This window comes from Anopheles nili, chromosome 3, assembly GCF_943737925.1.
Source record: "Anopheles nili chromosome 3, idAnoNiliSN_F5_01, whole genome shotgun sequence".
NCBI lineage: Eukaryota > Metazoa > Arthropoda > Insecta > Diptera > Culicidae > Anopheles > Anopheles nili.
Window position 1 is genome coordinate 12531205 of NC_071292.1, and position 16132 is coordinate 12547336.

Sequence of the window (16132 nt, forward strand, 5' to 3'; positions counted from 1 at the left end):
AAATTGAAAAAGGATTCAGCTCTCATTTTTCTATTAGGGGTGCTTTTTGAAGTCGCTATATCGTTTAAGCTAAATGCATTGAGTTTCAACCTCGATTTTTAATACGTAACCCTCTGCTGATGGAATTGAGCTAGGCAAACTCCATTGCATTCACCATACTTAAGATGCTATCCTATTGCTGCAACATGAAGAAATCGCGGTTTTTATGCGCTCGCCATCGCGATAGCGAAAAAAAAAACACAGTATTGAAATTCACACAATAGCAACAGTAGAAGTACTCAAATGGATAGACAAACGTTTGGAAAAAAATCATGAATCTGATAGCAGATGAATAAAATAAGGTTTACCATCGTACATAGAACATTCTACAAGCAAAGAAATAAAGCACATTTTTGCTTAGTGCTCAAATAGTAAACATGCGTTTGGAAAATTAAGAAAAAAAATGAGTAAATCGTTTGTTAGAGATGTTTCATTTTGAAAAAGGGATTACCTAACGGTGTGTTCCGTTTGAAGAATCGAAATTTCGTAACATAATACCAATTTGTACTGCCGATAGATGCAACGAGGATCATGACGAAAAACTTTAGTAGCGCTAAATACGACAAACCAACGGACGCAACGGAAGGAGCCAGTTTTTATCGAATTGGATAATTAAACTAACAAAAACGCATCGTGTGTGCTATCGAATGGTTAAAGTGGACGTTCTAAAACACAAGCCTAAAGCCAGAAGTAATACCACGTCGGGGTAGCGAAATGGTAAATCTAGTCAAAATATACCAAAAGCGTTTATTATACACTTTGATAAAAAAAACACCGAATTGACGAAAGCGCAGTGAGACGATAGACGATAGAACGAAAGGAGCGAAAGTGTAAGCGATACGTAATATAAGCCACGTGTTCTGTCGCGTAAAGAATGTAGGAGAAGAAAAAAAAGCACATTTTGGCATTGCGAATCTCGTATCCATCGAAAATGTGCATTTTCGTACGGAACATTTCTAGAACAAAAAGTATATGCAACACTTTTTTGTGAAAATAATCTACTCTACCTAAGTTAGCCATGAGGACTTGGATGCGAAAGAGCAAAATCAAATGACTGGGCGGGCATCAAACTATTTGGGTGTATAGTACCATATACTACACTATCTCTATTCCCAGCGCAGTAGACCATGAGACATCCTTTTTCATTATTTTCCCAGTACACAGCAAGCAATACATACATACATATATAAAAAAGCGTGTGATGCGGTAAGCGTTTTTTTCCTGCAAGGCACTGGTTTATAAAACCACACCAAATATATCAGCAACGATCGGAGCATAATCCTGCAACTAAAAAGCAAACCTTTTCTCTTCGCAAAAAAGCCTTTCACTTGATAAGGTCCTTTTTTGAGTTCTCCTCAGTTAGCGCAAAAATTTCCTCACGCAACCGTACACGTGAGTGTGCTTTACGTTTGATTGAATGTTACGACGGCGTGAATGTTTAGCGTGTATTCAAAGCAACAAAAACTCCATTATCAATATCCGTTTTATTTTCATCATCCCTTCCCTCAAGTGTATTCATAGTGTAAACAATTAGTAGCGTGTGAAATACGGTCGCAATATATGTAGGCTACAGTGGTAAGGAATCTCAAAACTATAGAAATGCCATGGACACTGTTGGACAATATCTCGCGCACCACAACCCCGCGTAGCCCCTCGCAATGTTCCAACTTAAGTGGAACAGGAAGCACAAAATAAGCAGGAGGACGAAGACTAAAGTAAGCCAATGTAACGTAAATGATATCCTGTACGGAGTGGGTTTGTAGTTCCACACCATGGGCACTCGGAGCTCGACGGCCGGAGTCTTGTAACTCGTTTGATAATAATTTTTAGTACATGGAAGTATTTATATGTCGATGATAAGTAAACTGTTGCAGAAAGGAGAGGCATTGGCGAGTTCTCGCAAACTAATCACGTAACGGAACGGAGCATTGTACTACTATACTTCCCGCTGATGGTGCAGACTTAACGGATAAAATGCGAACATAAAAATTTTCGAACCGATTTTTGTTATTTCGCAACACACAAATATGGGCTGATAAGATAAGAGAGCATGCGCAGGCGGACGGGCCAGCCGGGAATGGAATGTAACTGAAAAGTATTATATACATAGTTATGGAAACCAAGTACTTGTCATGATATGTTGTACAAACCTCACTAATATTCTATTTCTATCCAAGAAAAACATAGAAGAAAAAAAAAACTTATGGGATAATGAACCTATTGTATGAAAATAAATTATTTAATACTACTAAACCACGAAATAGAGTGTCTTAATTGTTTCTAAAATAGTTGTTTTCAATACCATGTGGATGTGTATTGATAGCATTTGGGGTGATAATCTATTTCCTTTCATGGAAGGCATTGGTTCAACAATTGCCGCCTTTTCTGAAATTCTAATTTTTATATATAGGAATTATAACTAATTCTGCTTCGGTCGGTCGTACAAAAATCATTGCAGAACCCAGCGTGATGAAAATATAATTCATAAAAGTAATTATGTTATCGTTACATAAAGATTGCTACCAATCTTACGATAATATTGTTTCAGCTCATCATAACACAGATAAGAGATTTTAGCAGAAATCTTACAGCAAGTCGAGATCAAAAAAATTGCGCAAAGGTGCACATATCTGTGGAACATTATTTGAGATGTAAGCGCTTATTTGGTATTAACATTTCTAATGGCTCGGAAGTTAGCCCACTACAGAATGATGTCTTTTCTTTCTCTTCATGCATCATCTCTCGTAAATTGCTGCAATCAATAGGAAAAGGTTAGTCGCTTTTGTTTTTCACATCCAGGTATCTATAGTTTTTCGATAATATAAGCAACCGTCACCAACGATGGAGGCAAAGCTTCATTCAGGATATTACATTGTAGATGTTCACGTCTGCCTTCTATGGTCATTCTGATTCTGCCTGTATCCGACTCCATCCTGTTGTTCATAATATGCTGTTTCAAAAGGGATTCAAATTTAAAAATGCAACATTCATCGAATAATCTTATCGCACACTTTACGAATTGCCTTAGGCAACGTTTCAAGATTGTTGTTGATATTTTATTAATTATCGTATAAATCAGTTCATTATATGTACTAGTTAATTCACCATTTGTTTCCGAGGTGCCCGTGTTTGTCCACCTTTCCTTGTATGTGCTTCCATGTGTTTAACGAAGAACGTTCGAGCTTATGAAAAGCTATGTATCAGTTAAGTAAATAATTCCTTAAACGCGCAGTAAATGAACGCAAAAATAATACATTCGGCCATCAGGTTCATCTGGTCAGGGCGCATAAAGCTAGATGGAAACGAAGCGTACCAGGCGCTGCAGAAAACGCCTGCGAAATAGTACGCCTCAAAAATCTTCCCCTGATGCGCTCGAAACCCAAACGTTCCACGTTCTACAAGCAAAAAGCGACATTGCTCACTGTTCTTAACCATTTCACCTCATAGCGGATGCTCCGCGTACACATCTTCACTTACAATATTAAATAAATCAATCATCTGTGGAAAAGTTTGTACTCCCGTTTGCACAGTTTGTTTTGGGGAGGGGGGTGGTTGCCATCTTCTTCGATGTGTGTCGTAAAAAATTATGTAATAAAATGAACAAATCCTTGATTATAACCAACCGGCAGCCGCATCACAACCGATTCCTCGTATGTGTACGTGTGTCGGTACGAAGATACGTTTCCTTTTTTTATCGGCAGCGATTGCATCACCCGTAGCGTGTCCGCTGGTAGTATCGCATTGAGCATTTGCTCGTTGCAGGGATCGAAAGGCAAAGGTGCCCTCTATACCGGCGGCAGCTGATCGATCGGTGTGAAGAAATTAAAGTCTTCGGGGAACAGTTCCGCGGCGTGCGGGTACATTAACCGGTAGGATTGGCGAATCGTGACGTCAGCTACGCCAGCGATGTCACCGATTTCCTTATGTGTTTTCTTGTTATCCGATGCCTGTGAGGCCATATAGATTGCGGCCGCTGCCACCGAGATCGGCGACCGTCCAGGTACGATGTCCATCTCGACCGCTTTCCGGGCGATATGCGTTGCAGCACGCTGTACCACGTTGGGAAGGTCTAGAAATGGAACCGGCGATTGGAACAAAATGTTAAAGCAGAAATGGCGCAGTTGCTTTTGGCAAATTGTACGCAACGGATGTTCGTGAGCAATTGCACTCCGCAGATAAGCAAATATACATACCAAGATTAGCGCAGAAACGAGACATAAAGTCAGCGGTGGTGATGAGATCAACGGAGGTAGCGAGAGCCTTCAGCGTGAGTTTGAAGCAACGTCCAATTTCCTTTTTGCTGATCTTGCTAACGGCGCAAATTTCTTTAAATGTTCGCGGGACGCCCTCTTGGCGGCAGGCGATGTATAGGCACGCCGAAGCTTTGGCGTCGTTCGATCGACCCTTAAGATTTTTGCCATCATGTACCTGCTTGAACAGATTGTTCGCCCGATCGGTGATCGTTTTCGGTAGATTGATTCTGTCTGCCATCGTGCTGATTTCTTTGAAGGCAGCAATGAGGGCACGATCCGAACTACTCATGGTCCGTCGGTTTTGGTATTTGGCAGCTGCAAATGAAAAAAATGCAAAATGAGTATACCCGAAAAAAAATGTTCTATATTCGATCGAAATTACTTCCAAACGCATCGAATGAAGCGGGGCCAGTGCCGGGACCGATCATGGTGGATAAATCTCCGCCACTGAGCAGTGGATTTTCCGGACCACCGACACGAGACGGATCGACTCCGGCTTTCTCGTTGCTGAACGTGCGCCACTCGGAGCCCACGTCGATGACTCGGTCCCCGACCACCAATCCACACTCAGAACATATCATATCACCGGCTCGGTAGTCTTCTATCAGCGGTGCTTCGGGATGCGAGTAACAGCATACTTTATTCAAATGAGCGTCTCTGCAAACAAAACAAAAACAAGCGTATCATTGGTAATGCGCTGTTAGCACTATTGTCACAAGAAGCGACTATTTAATTTAAATTATACTAATTTTCATACTCACCGCGATGAGCTTGCCATTCTGGAGCTTTAATTTTCTTGGTAGGACAACTGTAAATCCAATCACCAGCAAGGAAATTGTAAAATCCGCCTCTAATCGACGTTGTTCAAGCACCAGCTTACCGGATCAGCGCCAATGCTCAGAAATACGGCTGCCGCCGAAGAAATAGCCAAGCACTCGGATGATTCACGTTCTGTGCAACACGATTAATGCTTACACGTTAAAACTGTCCACGGGCGTTGTTTTGAGTGTAGTAATCCTCTGCGAAAAGTATTATTTCTGCGTACCGCGTTCTGCTTTTTTCACTTCGCGGTTTGTTTGAGTTTTGCTTTCGTAGCAAACGTCAAAGCACTTTGTTGACTGTTGTCATTTACTCTGAAATATTTCATGCTGTCAGCTAACGTCCAATTGTAATATCAAAAAACATAGTTCGAGTTCGAATTCTTTCCTAAATTGGTTAAAACACAACAGATAAACTATTCAATATTTAAATGATTGACGAAAAACAAAGCTTAAAACGAGATTTTATTTTGAAACAAAAATTTACTTGTAAATCAATGAAAATAGAAGCTTGAAATCAATTTACAGAGCCTGTCTAACATGAACGCTATCGGTATGAACATATGCATATCAGTATTACCGCGTGTTACATTTATATTTGACTCTAGCAAATTAAGTTAAGCTGATGGGCAATTGTGTCTTAGTTAATAACCATGTTTAACTGCTTACCTATCAATGAGGAGAACAAAGAACGTAGGAAGTTTTCGAACAAAAGAAACGGTGGTAATATTATATAGATTCTTTCAAACACTTTCAAACAACACTTGGTAGCACGCTGCTTATATCCAATTTTGAAAACAAATTGAAAAAGATACTGTAAATTATTTAAATAACAGATGTACACACAATATTGAGAACTTATTATTCACAAACAGTTTGCCCATAACAAGCGAATAAATGGAAGTGCGCAAATATAAAGAGGCAAAATATTCGAGTACATAAACGACTCAGTTGAGGAAGTGCAATTTTTACGCAAAAGTAACCAGAGAGCATACTACCCAAGAGATAATAAATTTCTTGATCAAATTGGCAAAAAACTAATTAATTAAACTAAGAAATTAAACGACGTATAACAGAAAATGAAACCGCTGTAAGAAAATGTTGTTTCATGTTTGAAATATTTCGATTTATATAACGAATATCTTCATTTATTATCATGTAGCACAAAGAACAGCGTTTTAACTTTTAAACCATTTTTAAGACTTGAGGCGTGTATGAATTTTTCAAATCTTTCTCTTAACTAGTATGCTCTCCTGTTACCTTTTGTTTAAAATTTGGCCTATTTTGCCCGTCCAATGCGCAACAATTTTTTATTCTGGTTTTTTAATTTCTTGAGTTTAGCATTTGTTTTTGTGAATAAAAGCATTGCGCCTTTTATTTTCTAATTTGGCTTACAACCAAACAAACAATAAGCGACATATTCTTAACAATTTAACTAAATCTACTTCCGGCGTTTGGGAAAAAATACAATAAAATGCACAAATCTTTAATTATAAACGCATCACAAGTCCGTTAGTAGTATCATGTACACACTCGACACGTTGAGGAGATCGAAAGGCACAAAGGTGGCCCTATACATGGGCGGTAACTGATTGATATGTGCGAAGAAATTAAAGTCTTCGATGAACAGCTCCGTGACGTACGGGTGACCGATAAATTTGGCGGCTCGTGGCGTCAGCAATATATCTGATGCCCTGGAGTGTTTTCTTTTTATCCGATGCCTCAATGGCTATGTAGATTGCGGACACTGCCACGGAGATCGGAGACCGTTCAAGTATGATGTCCATCTCAAGAGCTTTCACGCTGTACTTCGTTGGGAAGTCTAGAAATTGAACCAGCGATCAGCGAGCAATTAAGCATATCAGATAAACAAACAAAAACTTACCAAGATTTCGCCGAAACGAAGTATAAAGTCAGCGGTGCTGATGAGATCAACGGACGTAGGGAGAGCACGGAATATACAGGCACGTCGAAGTTTTGGCGTAGTACGATCGAGCTTTCCGTCATCATCACAGGCGTAGTACATCGCCTACTTAAACAGCTTGTTCGTCCGGTCGGTGATCATTTTTGACAGACTTATCCTTTCCGCAATCGTGCTTATTTCTTTTTAATTGGAGAGGAGGGCTCGCGGTTTGGATTTTTTTTCCTGGGAGTAGCGTCATTAACCGTAGGGTGAATTAAAGTGATGTGCCTTGCCATATTTTTTTTGTAACCAAATGTTTTACCACATATTGTACACGAGAATAACTTTTGATGTGAAACAATGTGTTCCTTTAGGTAGCGGGAAGTTATCATTTTTTTACAGATATGACATTGCGTTCTAATTTGTGAGGGCTGTCCTATTTTCCGAGGATCGCAGATTCGCCGACCTTTGGCCTTAGACTTAACATCCTTGATGTATGGATGAATCAAAGTCATGTGTTTCATTAGATTGTTTGCGGATAGGAATGTTTGGTTACATACTGTACATGCATGCGAGCTTCGATGCGAAGCGATGTGCTGCTTCAAGTCGCTTGAAGCTATCATTTTGCTGCAAACTGAGCATTGCTTCGACACGTGATTGTTGCTTTCCATTAGATCTGTGCTGGATGGAAGATGTTTTCTAATATGTGATAATAGACTTTTTTTGTAAGCGAATGTTTTTAAACATACAACACACCCGAAAATTTTTGGTCGAGATGCAATGTTATGTTTGAGGTTACGAAACGATTTCGGTTTTCTGCACAGGGAGCTTTGCTTCTTATGGTACATTAGTTGCCGACGGTTGTTGAATGTTTGTTTGCACGGACCACAACTGAATTTCTTGGCATGTGTCGCAGAAGTACCCGCTTCCATTTCAACTGAAGGCACATCTTCAGTACTGTCATCGCTCACGATAGATAAACATTGATTATCCTCCAAGTTGTTGATTTGTGCATTAGAACTCGTGTTTTCCATCGTCTCTATAGCAGCAGGTAGATCAGAGATTTCATCATTCAATTCAGTAATTTGGTACTCTTCCGCGACGAATAAATCGGATGAAATAATGATCTCGCTTCCATCACCAGCATGCGGTTCCATTGTGGTTTTGCTATATTCCTCGCAGCTGACAGTTTTTGTATGCAAACTGTTTTCGATAGACGTTTTCACAGATGACTCGGAGTCGACAGAATAACATTCTTTCTTTACAGAACTGCAAGACGACTTTTCTGGGATGATATTTGGTGCATTGAGAATTGGTAGGCATCCCTCGGCAAGGATGCGTTGATTCATTTTCACAAGCATGCCGAAGCGAAAAAAACTCCACACAGATGACGAACATGTAGAGCATACATTATCCGACAAATGCTCCACGTGCGGTATCTGAAATACAGTGTATGTTTGAGATGAAACGTGATATGCGCCTTGTATTTATTGGTTTATAATTTACCTCGAAATCAAAGATACTTTTTATCACATTACTGAAATTTTCTTCCGTGATTGAGGAACTGTTTTTGCCTTTTACGTCACCGAGACAGAAGCGACATTTCTTGGGATCCATCTTTAGAACTAGTGTAGTTGACTTTAAAACAACACACTGTTAGTAAGTGGTTGAGTGATTAAGTTGCTTCAAATTACTAAAAACCACTAGCACGTACTTATAATATCACTAGTCCGAGAACGATGCTTGCATGTTTGTTTACGTCGAGGGTGAGATAAATATAAACAAACTGCTGTCATTTATATGGCCACATGTTTTCTGTAGGGATGGACAACCGCAGCAACACGTGCTCCGGATTAATCCGAATAAACAAACCGATAAGAAACGTTTACTATTATAGTAGATTAGTATACAATAGAGAAACCAAGCTTGTGAATAAGCTTGGATTGAAAAAATGTTGGAATTGCAAACCAGTTACAAAATTGGGTTAAAAATCAATTGCATTAAATATGTCTAAAACTTTAGCTTAATTTAGGTTTGATTTTTACCAAATAACAGTATCATGCAATTAGACTTTAATTAATTCGAATATAGTTATATTATTTTCAAATATTATATTTTATAAATTATTTAAAAAAATGATTTGCTGGTTTCGGTTCTAATTTATTCGCGAACTCTTGGTTTTACCTGAATAACGTAGGAGTAGTTTAGTTACAACAATGCAATGAAAGTTTATTATAAACCTAATTAGACTCGTATCCGAGCGGTATTCTAGTTACATTTAGTGTCGCTTAAGCTCCATTTCATTTGCAGCTGAGAATTAAAATTCGCTGTATAATTCGCGGATTTTAACCACTAAAGTTGAAATACCCATTACTTAGGAACAAGTAATGGCATTAAGCGCCGAAGTAAATATCGATTGCACAAATACGAAGCCATGGCAAAACGGCGCAGGATATTCGATGAACGCTCATTAAAATTCCACCCTCGATCCACTTGAACGGCGCAGGATCGATTCTACCCGTCCAGCACAAAATGGCGACCATTGACGAATGGTGGTGTTCAGGTCGCATTAGAGAAAGTTTATAATTAGGCGCGGTCAGGCTAGCACTCACCATTAGGGCTCCTAGGACAATGGACACTGGCAGCTCGTCGTCAACCGTCGCAATAGTTCGATGGCACGATATGGCACGTCCGTCCATGCGGCTCTAATTCGAACCGATAGTTCCGATCTGCTTCCACGCGGTACGGCAGATCGGAATGCATCTGCAATTCTGACAGCTTGATGAATAATAAATAATGCACGATTCACTTTCGAGCTGCCGAGCCCGTGTGAGCTGCAACGTTCCACCGACCACGGTGACCACAACGCGCCCGTTAGTTTTCGGCCCCGGAAACCAATATGCGCGCGAAACTGCGAGGGTTTTCACGTCAAACGGGACCGATTGGCCTATCCGGTTTGCGGATGGTGTGTCTGCATGCTCACTGGGCAGCTCGTTGCATGCGCCATCGCCAGGATGGCAGGCGACCATGATGGCGACTTGGTGACGTTGTGGTGACACACTGCTGGCCATTAGGCATTCATTAAGCTGTGAAATAATTCACGGTACGTGGGTTGCTGCGGAAAATTCTCGCGCATTGCTCACTGAAGAACATCAGTCAACGGGCCAACGAGCGTTCGGACTCACGTTAGTAAATCAGATTTATATCTGTAATGAATGAGATTAATGGCACAATTTGAAATTCTCGCGAAACCATTCCCTTTCTCTGTCTCTCACTCTCACTCTCTCGCAGGCACTCGTGTTCCGTTTTCCAATAGCCACCCTGTTTTGAATTAGTTCCGCAAGGTTCAGGCAACAGGGCCGGGGTTTCCGATATGCTCAGAGATTAAATTTCCACCCCCATTCCATGGTTTCCACCCGCGCAAGCGATTGGATAGTGCTAATGGCTACGCTTCAGCTGGTGTAATGAGGTAAATTTTAACTTTATTTCTCGCTTCATTAGCCCTTTGCCACGCGACAATGCTAGTTCGATGAGTCGTTAACAATAAATGAGATGAGGAGAAATGGGATGAATACGCGCATTCATCAAGCTGGGTGTTTGAATTGGCATACGGCAACAAAACGGCTACATAGAGGCTGTGATGAATAGTTTCAACGCACCGGTGCTGGTGAAAACTAGCAAACGATGTAGTAAATTATAAACAACTTCTATTGAAAGACATCGATATCTCAAACGGACGGCAGACTAGCGATAGGAAGAGTGCAAAATTGCATCATAAATATCGTCAGCATAATCAAGCTTTGCAGTCCACGTGGATTCGTACATTTTTGTTCTCCATTCACGTGATTTATGTGGTGTTTCTCGTGAAACAGTAAATATGACACATCACACGTTATGATTAGGTGAGCACTTTGATAAGTACAAAATTAGTATATCTCTACGATTAATCCTGATGGCTGTGTTATAAAATTAAACGCGAACATTTATAAGATTACCATCCTTTGCATACGGAATACTTGAATATTCTGCGCTCGAACATACCCACGGCGTTGGCCGTAATGCATCTAATGCAATTTTTAAACGTAACTCAGATTAATTAAAATCGATAATTCCATCCGGGACTGGCACGGTAGGTGACAACGGCCTACACCGGTGCATCGCAGATGCGCGACCATGGAAGTGCAGTTTCTTGTTTTCAATTACGTCGCTCACGGTGAACGTATTAAGCATATCCCGCACTCGATTGTATCTTTCGTGGCAGCCTGGTTGACACGAGGGATGCTGGACGGCTTGCAGCTCGCACATAATCCCTTGGTCCTGCCAACGGATGTCCGGGCAATGCACGTGCGATACCGTTCAATTACAACAACCCTGTGCCAGGCGTCATGCCACACAATGCCTCTGACAACGGCAAACCGTGCACTTGTGGCCATTCGCGATGAGTTGTTACGTCGGCGGTGGGAAGTTGTGATATATTAGCACAATTACCCGGGAGCCATCGCGCTGATGCAACCGGCTGGTATCAGCTTATTAGTGGGGGCGACGTAATAATAGAATTGAAATCCGCTCGCCACACCGTGGACAGTTAATTAAGCCGCACATTCGGTTGGCAAGCGCGCTGTCAAAACCCACAAACGTTTTGCGTTATGATCTACATGGAAATTACTGAACGAGTGCGGGAAAACAAGCTTCACCCAAAAAAGGGGGCTCCACATTGACATTGACCTTTGCGCTTTTCCCTTCCCGGTTCTAGCTCGTTAGCCGAATGGTTACTGCATCAGCGCGGCCAATTAGCAAAAAAAAAAAACGAGAAGAAATAAAAAAAATCCCCAATTCCGGGTGGACCGACAAATGATATCGTATTAATAATCATACGCGGCATAATTTATTTGCTTCGGCTTTCATCTGCGAAACTTCCTCACACCACGCGTGTCCTTTCGATCGTACATAAGCCATAGGCAGCCATCGCCTGTCGTCGTTTGGTCGTGTCATGCCGTATGGATGCGGGTGCGCTTTCCATCGGCGCAACTTCTAACTCCAATTTATCATTCGGAAAAGCGAAAAACTTCCATTTGCCACGGTGCACGGTGGAAGCCCCCTTCGGTTAGCCCTTATATGCCACCATCTGCCTAAGGGCCCGTGATTTATGCACTCAATCCATTTGCCACATAATTTTCACCTGTCTCTATTTATTTCTACATTTGTAAATGCTTATTAAGAAGTTTGCCAACGTATGCGTGCGTGGGTGAGTGCGATCTCAGAAAACTTGCTAATGGAGGGCAGGCATCGAGCACACGTGAACGGAGAGCTGGCTGAGGCTGGCCAAGTTTCTGCCTCGGGGAAAAAAAGATCTATTGCGTTTTGTACGGGATTTTATTTGCCTTCTCGCCCCACCCACCCCCTCCCCCCCACACCCTGTGTGGCACACGGACCTGCTGGATTTGGGTTTTGGGTGGCCGGGAAAGCCTCACCGGGCGGGAAGTTTCTGCCAGCTTAAGCCACCAAGCGGACGATCTTTGGCTCCGAGCGCAAAGGCGGAGAGTGGCAGTGGCGGCATTCTCATTATGCACATACTTCGTGCACTCGGCGCGTAGGTGGAAAAGTTTTAATTAATTCGAATTTATCTGTATGATTACGTCGGAGGCGATGGAACGTTTGGCCGGGACCGAAGCTTTGCCGTATCGGTGCAGGAATCCCATGTCATGTCGGCAGATTTCGACGGAAGATTAGTTTGTCAATGTCGCTTGTTTGGTTTGTTGGGGCGTAATTGCGAACGGCGCAAACATGCAAACAGCGCGCAAGCAAGCGTAATTATTCCGCATCCAAATAAACGCCATTACCGCGCCGAAGACAACGATCCGAAATGAGTGTAAAAAATTGTAGATTTTGCTGGGGGGGGTATTTTGTTTTCCCTCACAAATCAAGGTGGAAAACTCGCCCGATTAGCTGACGCAGAAAATAAAACTTGCAGCCTTTGTTACGGCACAAACTAACCGTAAACAAAATGGTGAGATTGCTAAAGAAAAACAAAAAAATTCAACCATGGAGAGCTATGCAAATTGCACGGACCCAGGTTAACCGGTCCCAGGTGGTTCCGGTGGAAAGCAAAACACCTCGCTTGCTTAATCAGACTTCAGAACGGGGTACGAGCCGGGCCCGGTCACGATGGTTCCGAAGGGGGAAAAAAAAGTTATCAATAGTTACCATTTTCCTCTACTTCCTGTGCCTTGCGTGAAGCAGACGCCGATGTTGCGAGGATCGCTGTGGGTAAGTTTATTCTCGTCTCCAGACAGCCGCAGGACTCCCGAGAGGCACTATTATGGGGCTTCTTTTCTTCGTGCTCTCGAGCTGCCCGGAGGTACTTCGGCCGCGCGACTCGGATGCAAATGAGATGGACACTACGGGTAAAGTTAGTCCGGTCCTAATCGACGATATTACCAAAGTTCAAATTTGAGTCCGGGCACGAGAGGAGGCACCCCGAGGAAAAAGAGAAGGAGAAAAAAAAGGGAACACGACAAGAAAACACCCGCACTGTGGTGAGCTTTCACAGGACGACTGGACCGGACGTTAGCCCTGTGTTGGATGAGTGCGGATGAGTGAAACAAAATGCGAGATTGAGCGATGAAAAATGGTTACCGGCTGGAGGCAAACTTTTGATACTTACCCGGGCGCGTTTTCTAAATTTCTCATGGGAAGAAAAACCCCGGGATCATCATTTCGCTTTTCCCTCGCGGGGGAGTTGGGACGAAAAACAAAGCTAAACAAAAAACAAAAAAAAAAACCGGAAACACACCAATGGTCTAGCCAACCCAGCGGCACCAGTAACTGTGGGGCACCACTTTTTCTCTGTCTGTTTCCGCGCTGTTTCCGCCTTTCGGCTGGAACGAGCGAACGGCTCAAGTGCCGGCGGTGTTGTGAAACTCGTGAGCAAATCTTGTATGCAGAGCACTTTCCAGCGTTGGTAAGAAAATTAGTTTAATCATAAACGTGAATGGTTTATCAAGCAAACTTTTTTTCCCCCCCATTCGGAGCTCCAGTGCGCCTGCTTTTTTCGTACCGCAATCAACCCGCTGGGTGTGCTGGGAGGCCTCCCGACGGATCGATGGTTGCTTTGATGTGTTGATCGGAGCATTGCACCAGAACAGCGAAGGCGAGTATCCTGGGAAACCAGGGAGAGCTTCCATCCGGCTGTTTGCGCGCTGTAACCGAACCAATCGGGGACGGTTTGCTGATCCCGAAGGGAATCCTGAATGTGTGAAAGGGAAGCTAAACTTTCCACTTTTTTCACCCATGCGCCCGATCCATTATTGGAGGTCGGTTTGGGTTCGAGGTTTGATGTTTCATGCACGTGCACGTTGACCGTGTCAAAGGGCAGCTTCGACATGGTTGAGGCGAGACTCCTGGGAAAGCGTATCCTTGCAGCGTTTGTCGCACTCGCCTTGACCGGGTAGCGAATCCTGGGAAGACAAACTTTTGCAAAGAATGGTGCACAAAAATAGACCCTTCCTGTCCTGGGGCAGAGAATCTTTGCCACACATTTTCCACCCCGTTTCATTGCAGCTCGGGCGAGCAGTTACGAAGTTCACCGATTGTCGTGCGGTTGGGTGGCCAGCGTGCTTGATTGGGATTATTGTGTTTGCACTGATCATAGGTTAGGCTTGTGGCGTTTTCCACGTGTGCCGTGCGATGGTGCGAAAGTTTCTTCGATAAATTACGATCTCAAAAGTAGATTGGGCGTAAGAGCTGCATGATAATTAATTCTGCACACAGTGAGAAGTCTTTGCGGTACACTTCGGACTCCACGAAGAGTTGCATCTTTGGAGCAAATCTTGGGAGGGATTTGATTAATCCTGCGGTGTTCTGGATTTTTCTGCGGTGTTCTGGAGCTTTGTTGAAAAACATTTTTCTTTGAAAAAGGGTGACCTCAATCCTCCATCGAGATGTAGACAATGGACTGTTTCGTAGCAGATTTTCTCTTTAACCACCGGCACCATGGTAGAGAATACTCGTTTTCCCGGCTCTCTGCAAATGGGGAGGGTTCCACAATCTAGTGGGAAAGTTTAAATTGAATCTAGCTTCCGAAGCAAGAGCAACCCAGGTGACAAATTGGTTCTCCGATTGTCTGAGGTTGGTGCAAGCATAAAATCCGACCACGGTTGCTTTGAAAGCGATTATTGACACAAACTTCCTCGGTACACTCGCTGCTGGATGAGACGATCGAGTTCCGATTTAGTGGGGCATAAAAATCACCCACCGGAGCTGGGAGGAATGTTATTTGAATATTTATTTGTGCCTCTCTCTCTCACACACTCTTTTGCCTCTTCATGCCTCTCAAAAGCTGTCCCGAACCCGACAAAGGTGCGGTTGTTTGCGTTTGCAAACGGTGCCGAACGTGTAACCGTGGGCAGTGCTGGGAAAGAATTTGTAATAAAGAACACAAATGGATTTAGCTCTCCATCCGATCACACCATTTACTTCTGGAGCTTGTGTTTACGCTCTGCTTTTCCACATCATCAACGAGCTTTCTTGTGGCCTAGTAAAAAAGGGCGAAGTGAGCAACCGCGGACGGAATGGCCGGATGGGTGAAAGCATCCCGAGACCAAGGGATTACGAATTGGCAAACAGAAGGATTGCACCGGGTGGTTTCACTCAATATCGAACCGGTGACGCCACCTCCGACAGTCCGCGAGTTCGATCGAAGACAATGAAAAGTGTAATTTACCATGTTTGGTCTGGTTCAGCTAGCCGGTTCTGGGCCGCTGGCTGCACGGAGTGGAATTGGAACGGTAAATATTAAACTTTTGCTGTCGGTATTCGATTGCGAAACCGTGCTGAGCGATTCTAATCGCTCTCGGGGGTCAATCGATTCCGATGGAAACGGAATTACGCTACACCGAACGCGTGGAATCACGTTTCAAAGGAGTGAGAATATTTCCTTTCGGAAGAAGCTTGTTGGTTCCGAACTGAAACCGAACATACCTTCTAATCAGTTTCGTTTATTGTTTCGATCATGCTATTCGATTCAGCTAAAATAAAACTAAACTCATCTCGCTTTGCGAATAGAGTAAAGTTCAACAGATTAATAAGTAAAATTGGTTACATTTTGCATTAGCATATCT

The 16132-nt window shown here is 42.9% G+C and overlaps 1 protein-coding gene across 1 annotated transcript; it reads right to left on the bottom strand.

Moving 5' to 3' along the window:
- Window positions 1–3091: 3091 nt before the first annotated feature.
- LOC128723650 (transcription initiation factor IIB) lies at window positions 3092–5200 on the bottom strand. The gene is made up of 4 exons (XM_053817411.1): window positions 5054–5200; window positions 4675–4949; window positions 4233–4607; window positions 3092–4108 (listed from the first exon to the last, which is right to left on the bottom strand). The coding sequence occupies exons 1-4, from the start codon at window positions 5068–5070 to the stop codon at window positions 3825–3827; spliced, it is 951 nt and encodes a 316-aa protein (XP_053673386.1). The 5' UTR covers window positions 5071–5200; the 3' UTR covers window positions 3092–3824.
- Between the last annotated feature and the right edge of the window lie 10932 nt (window positions 5201–16132).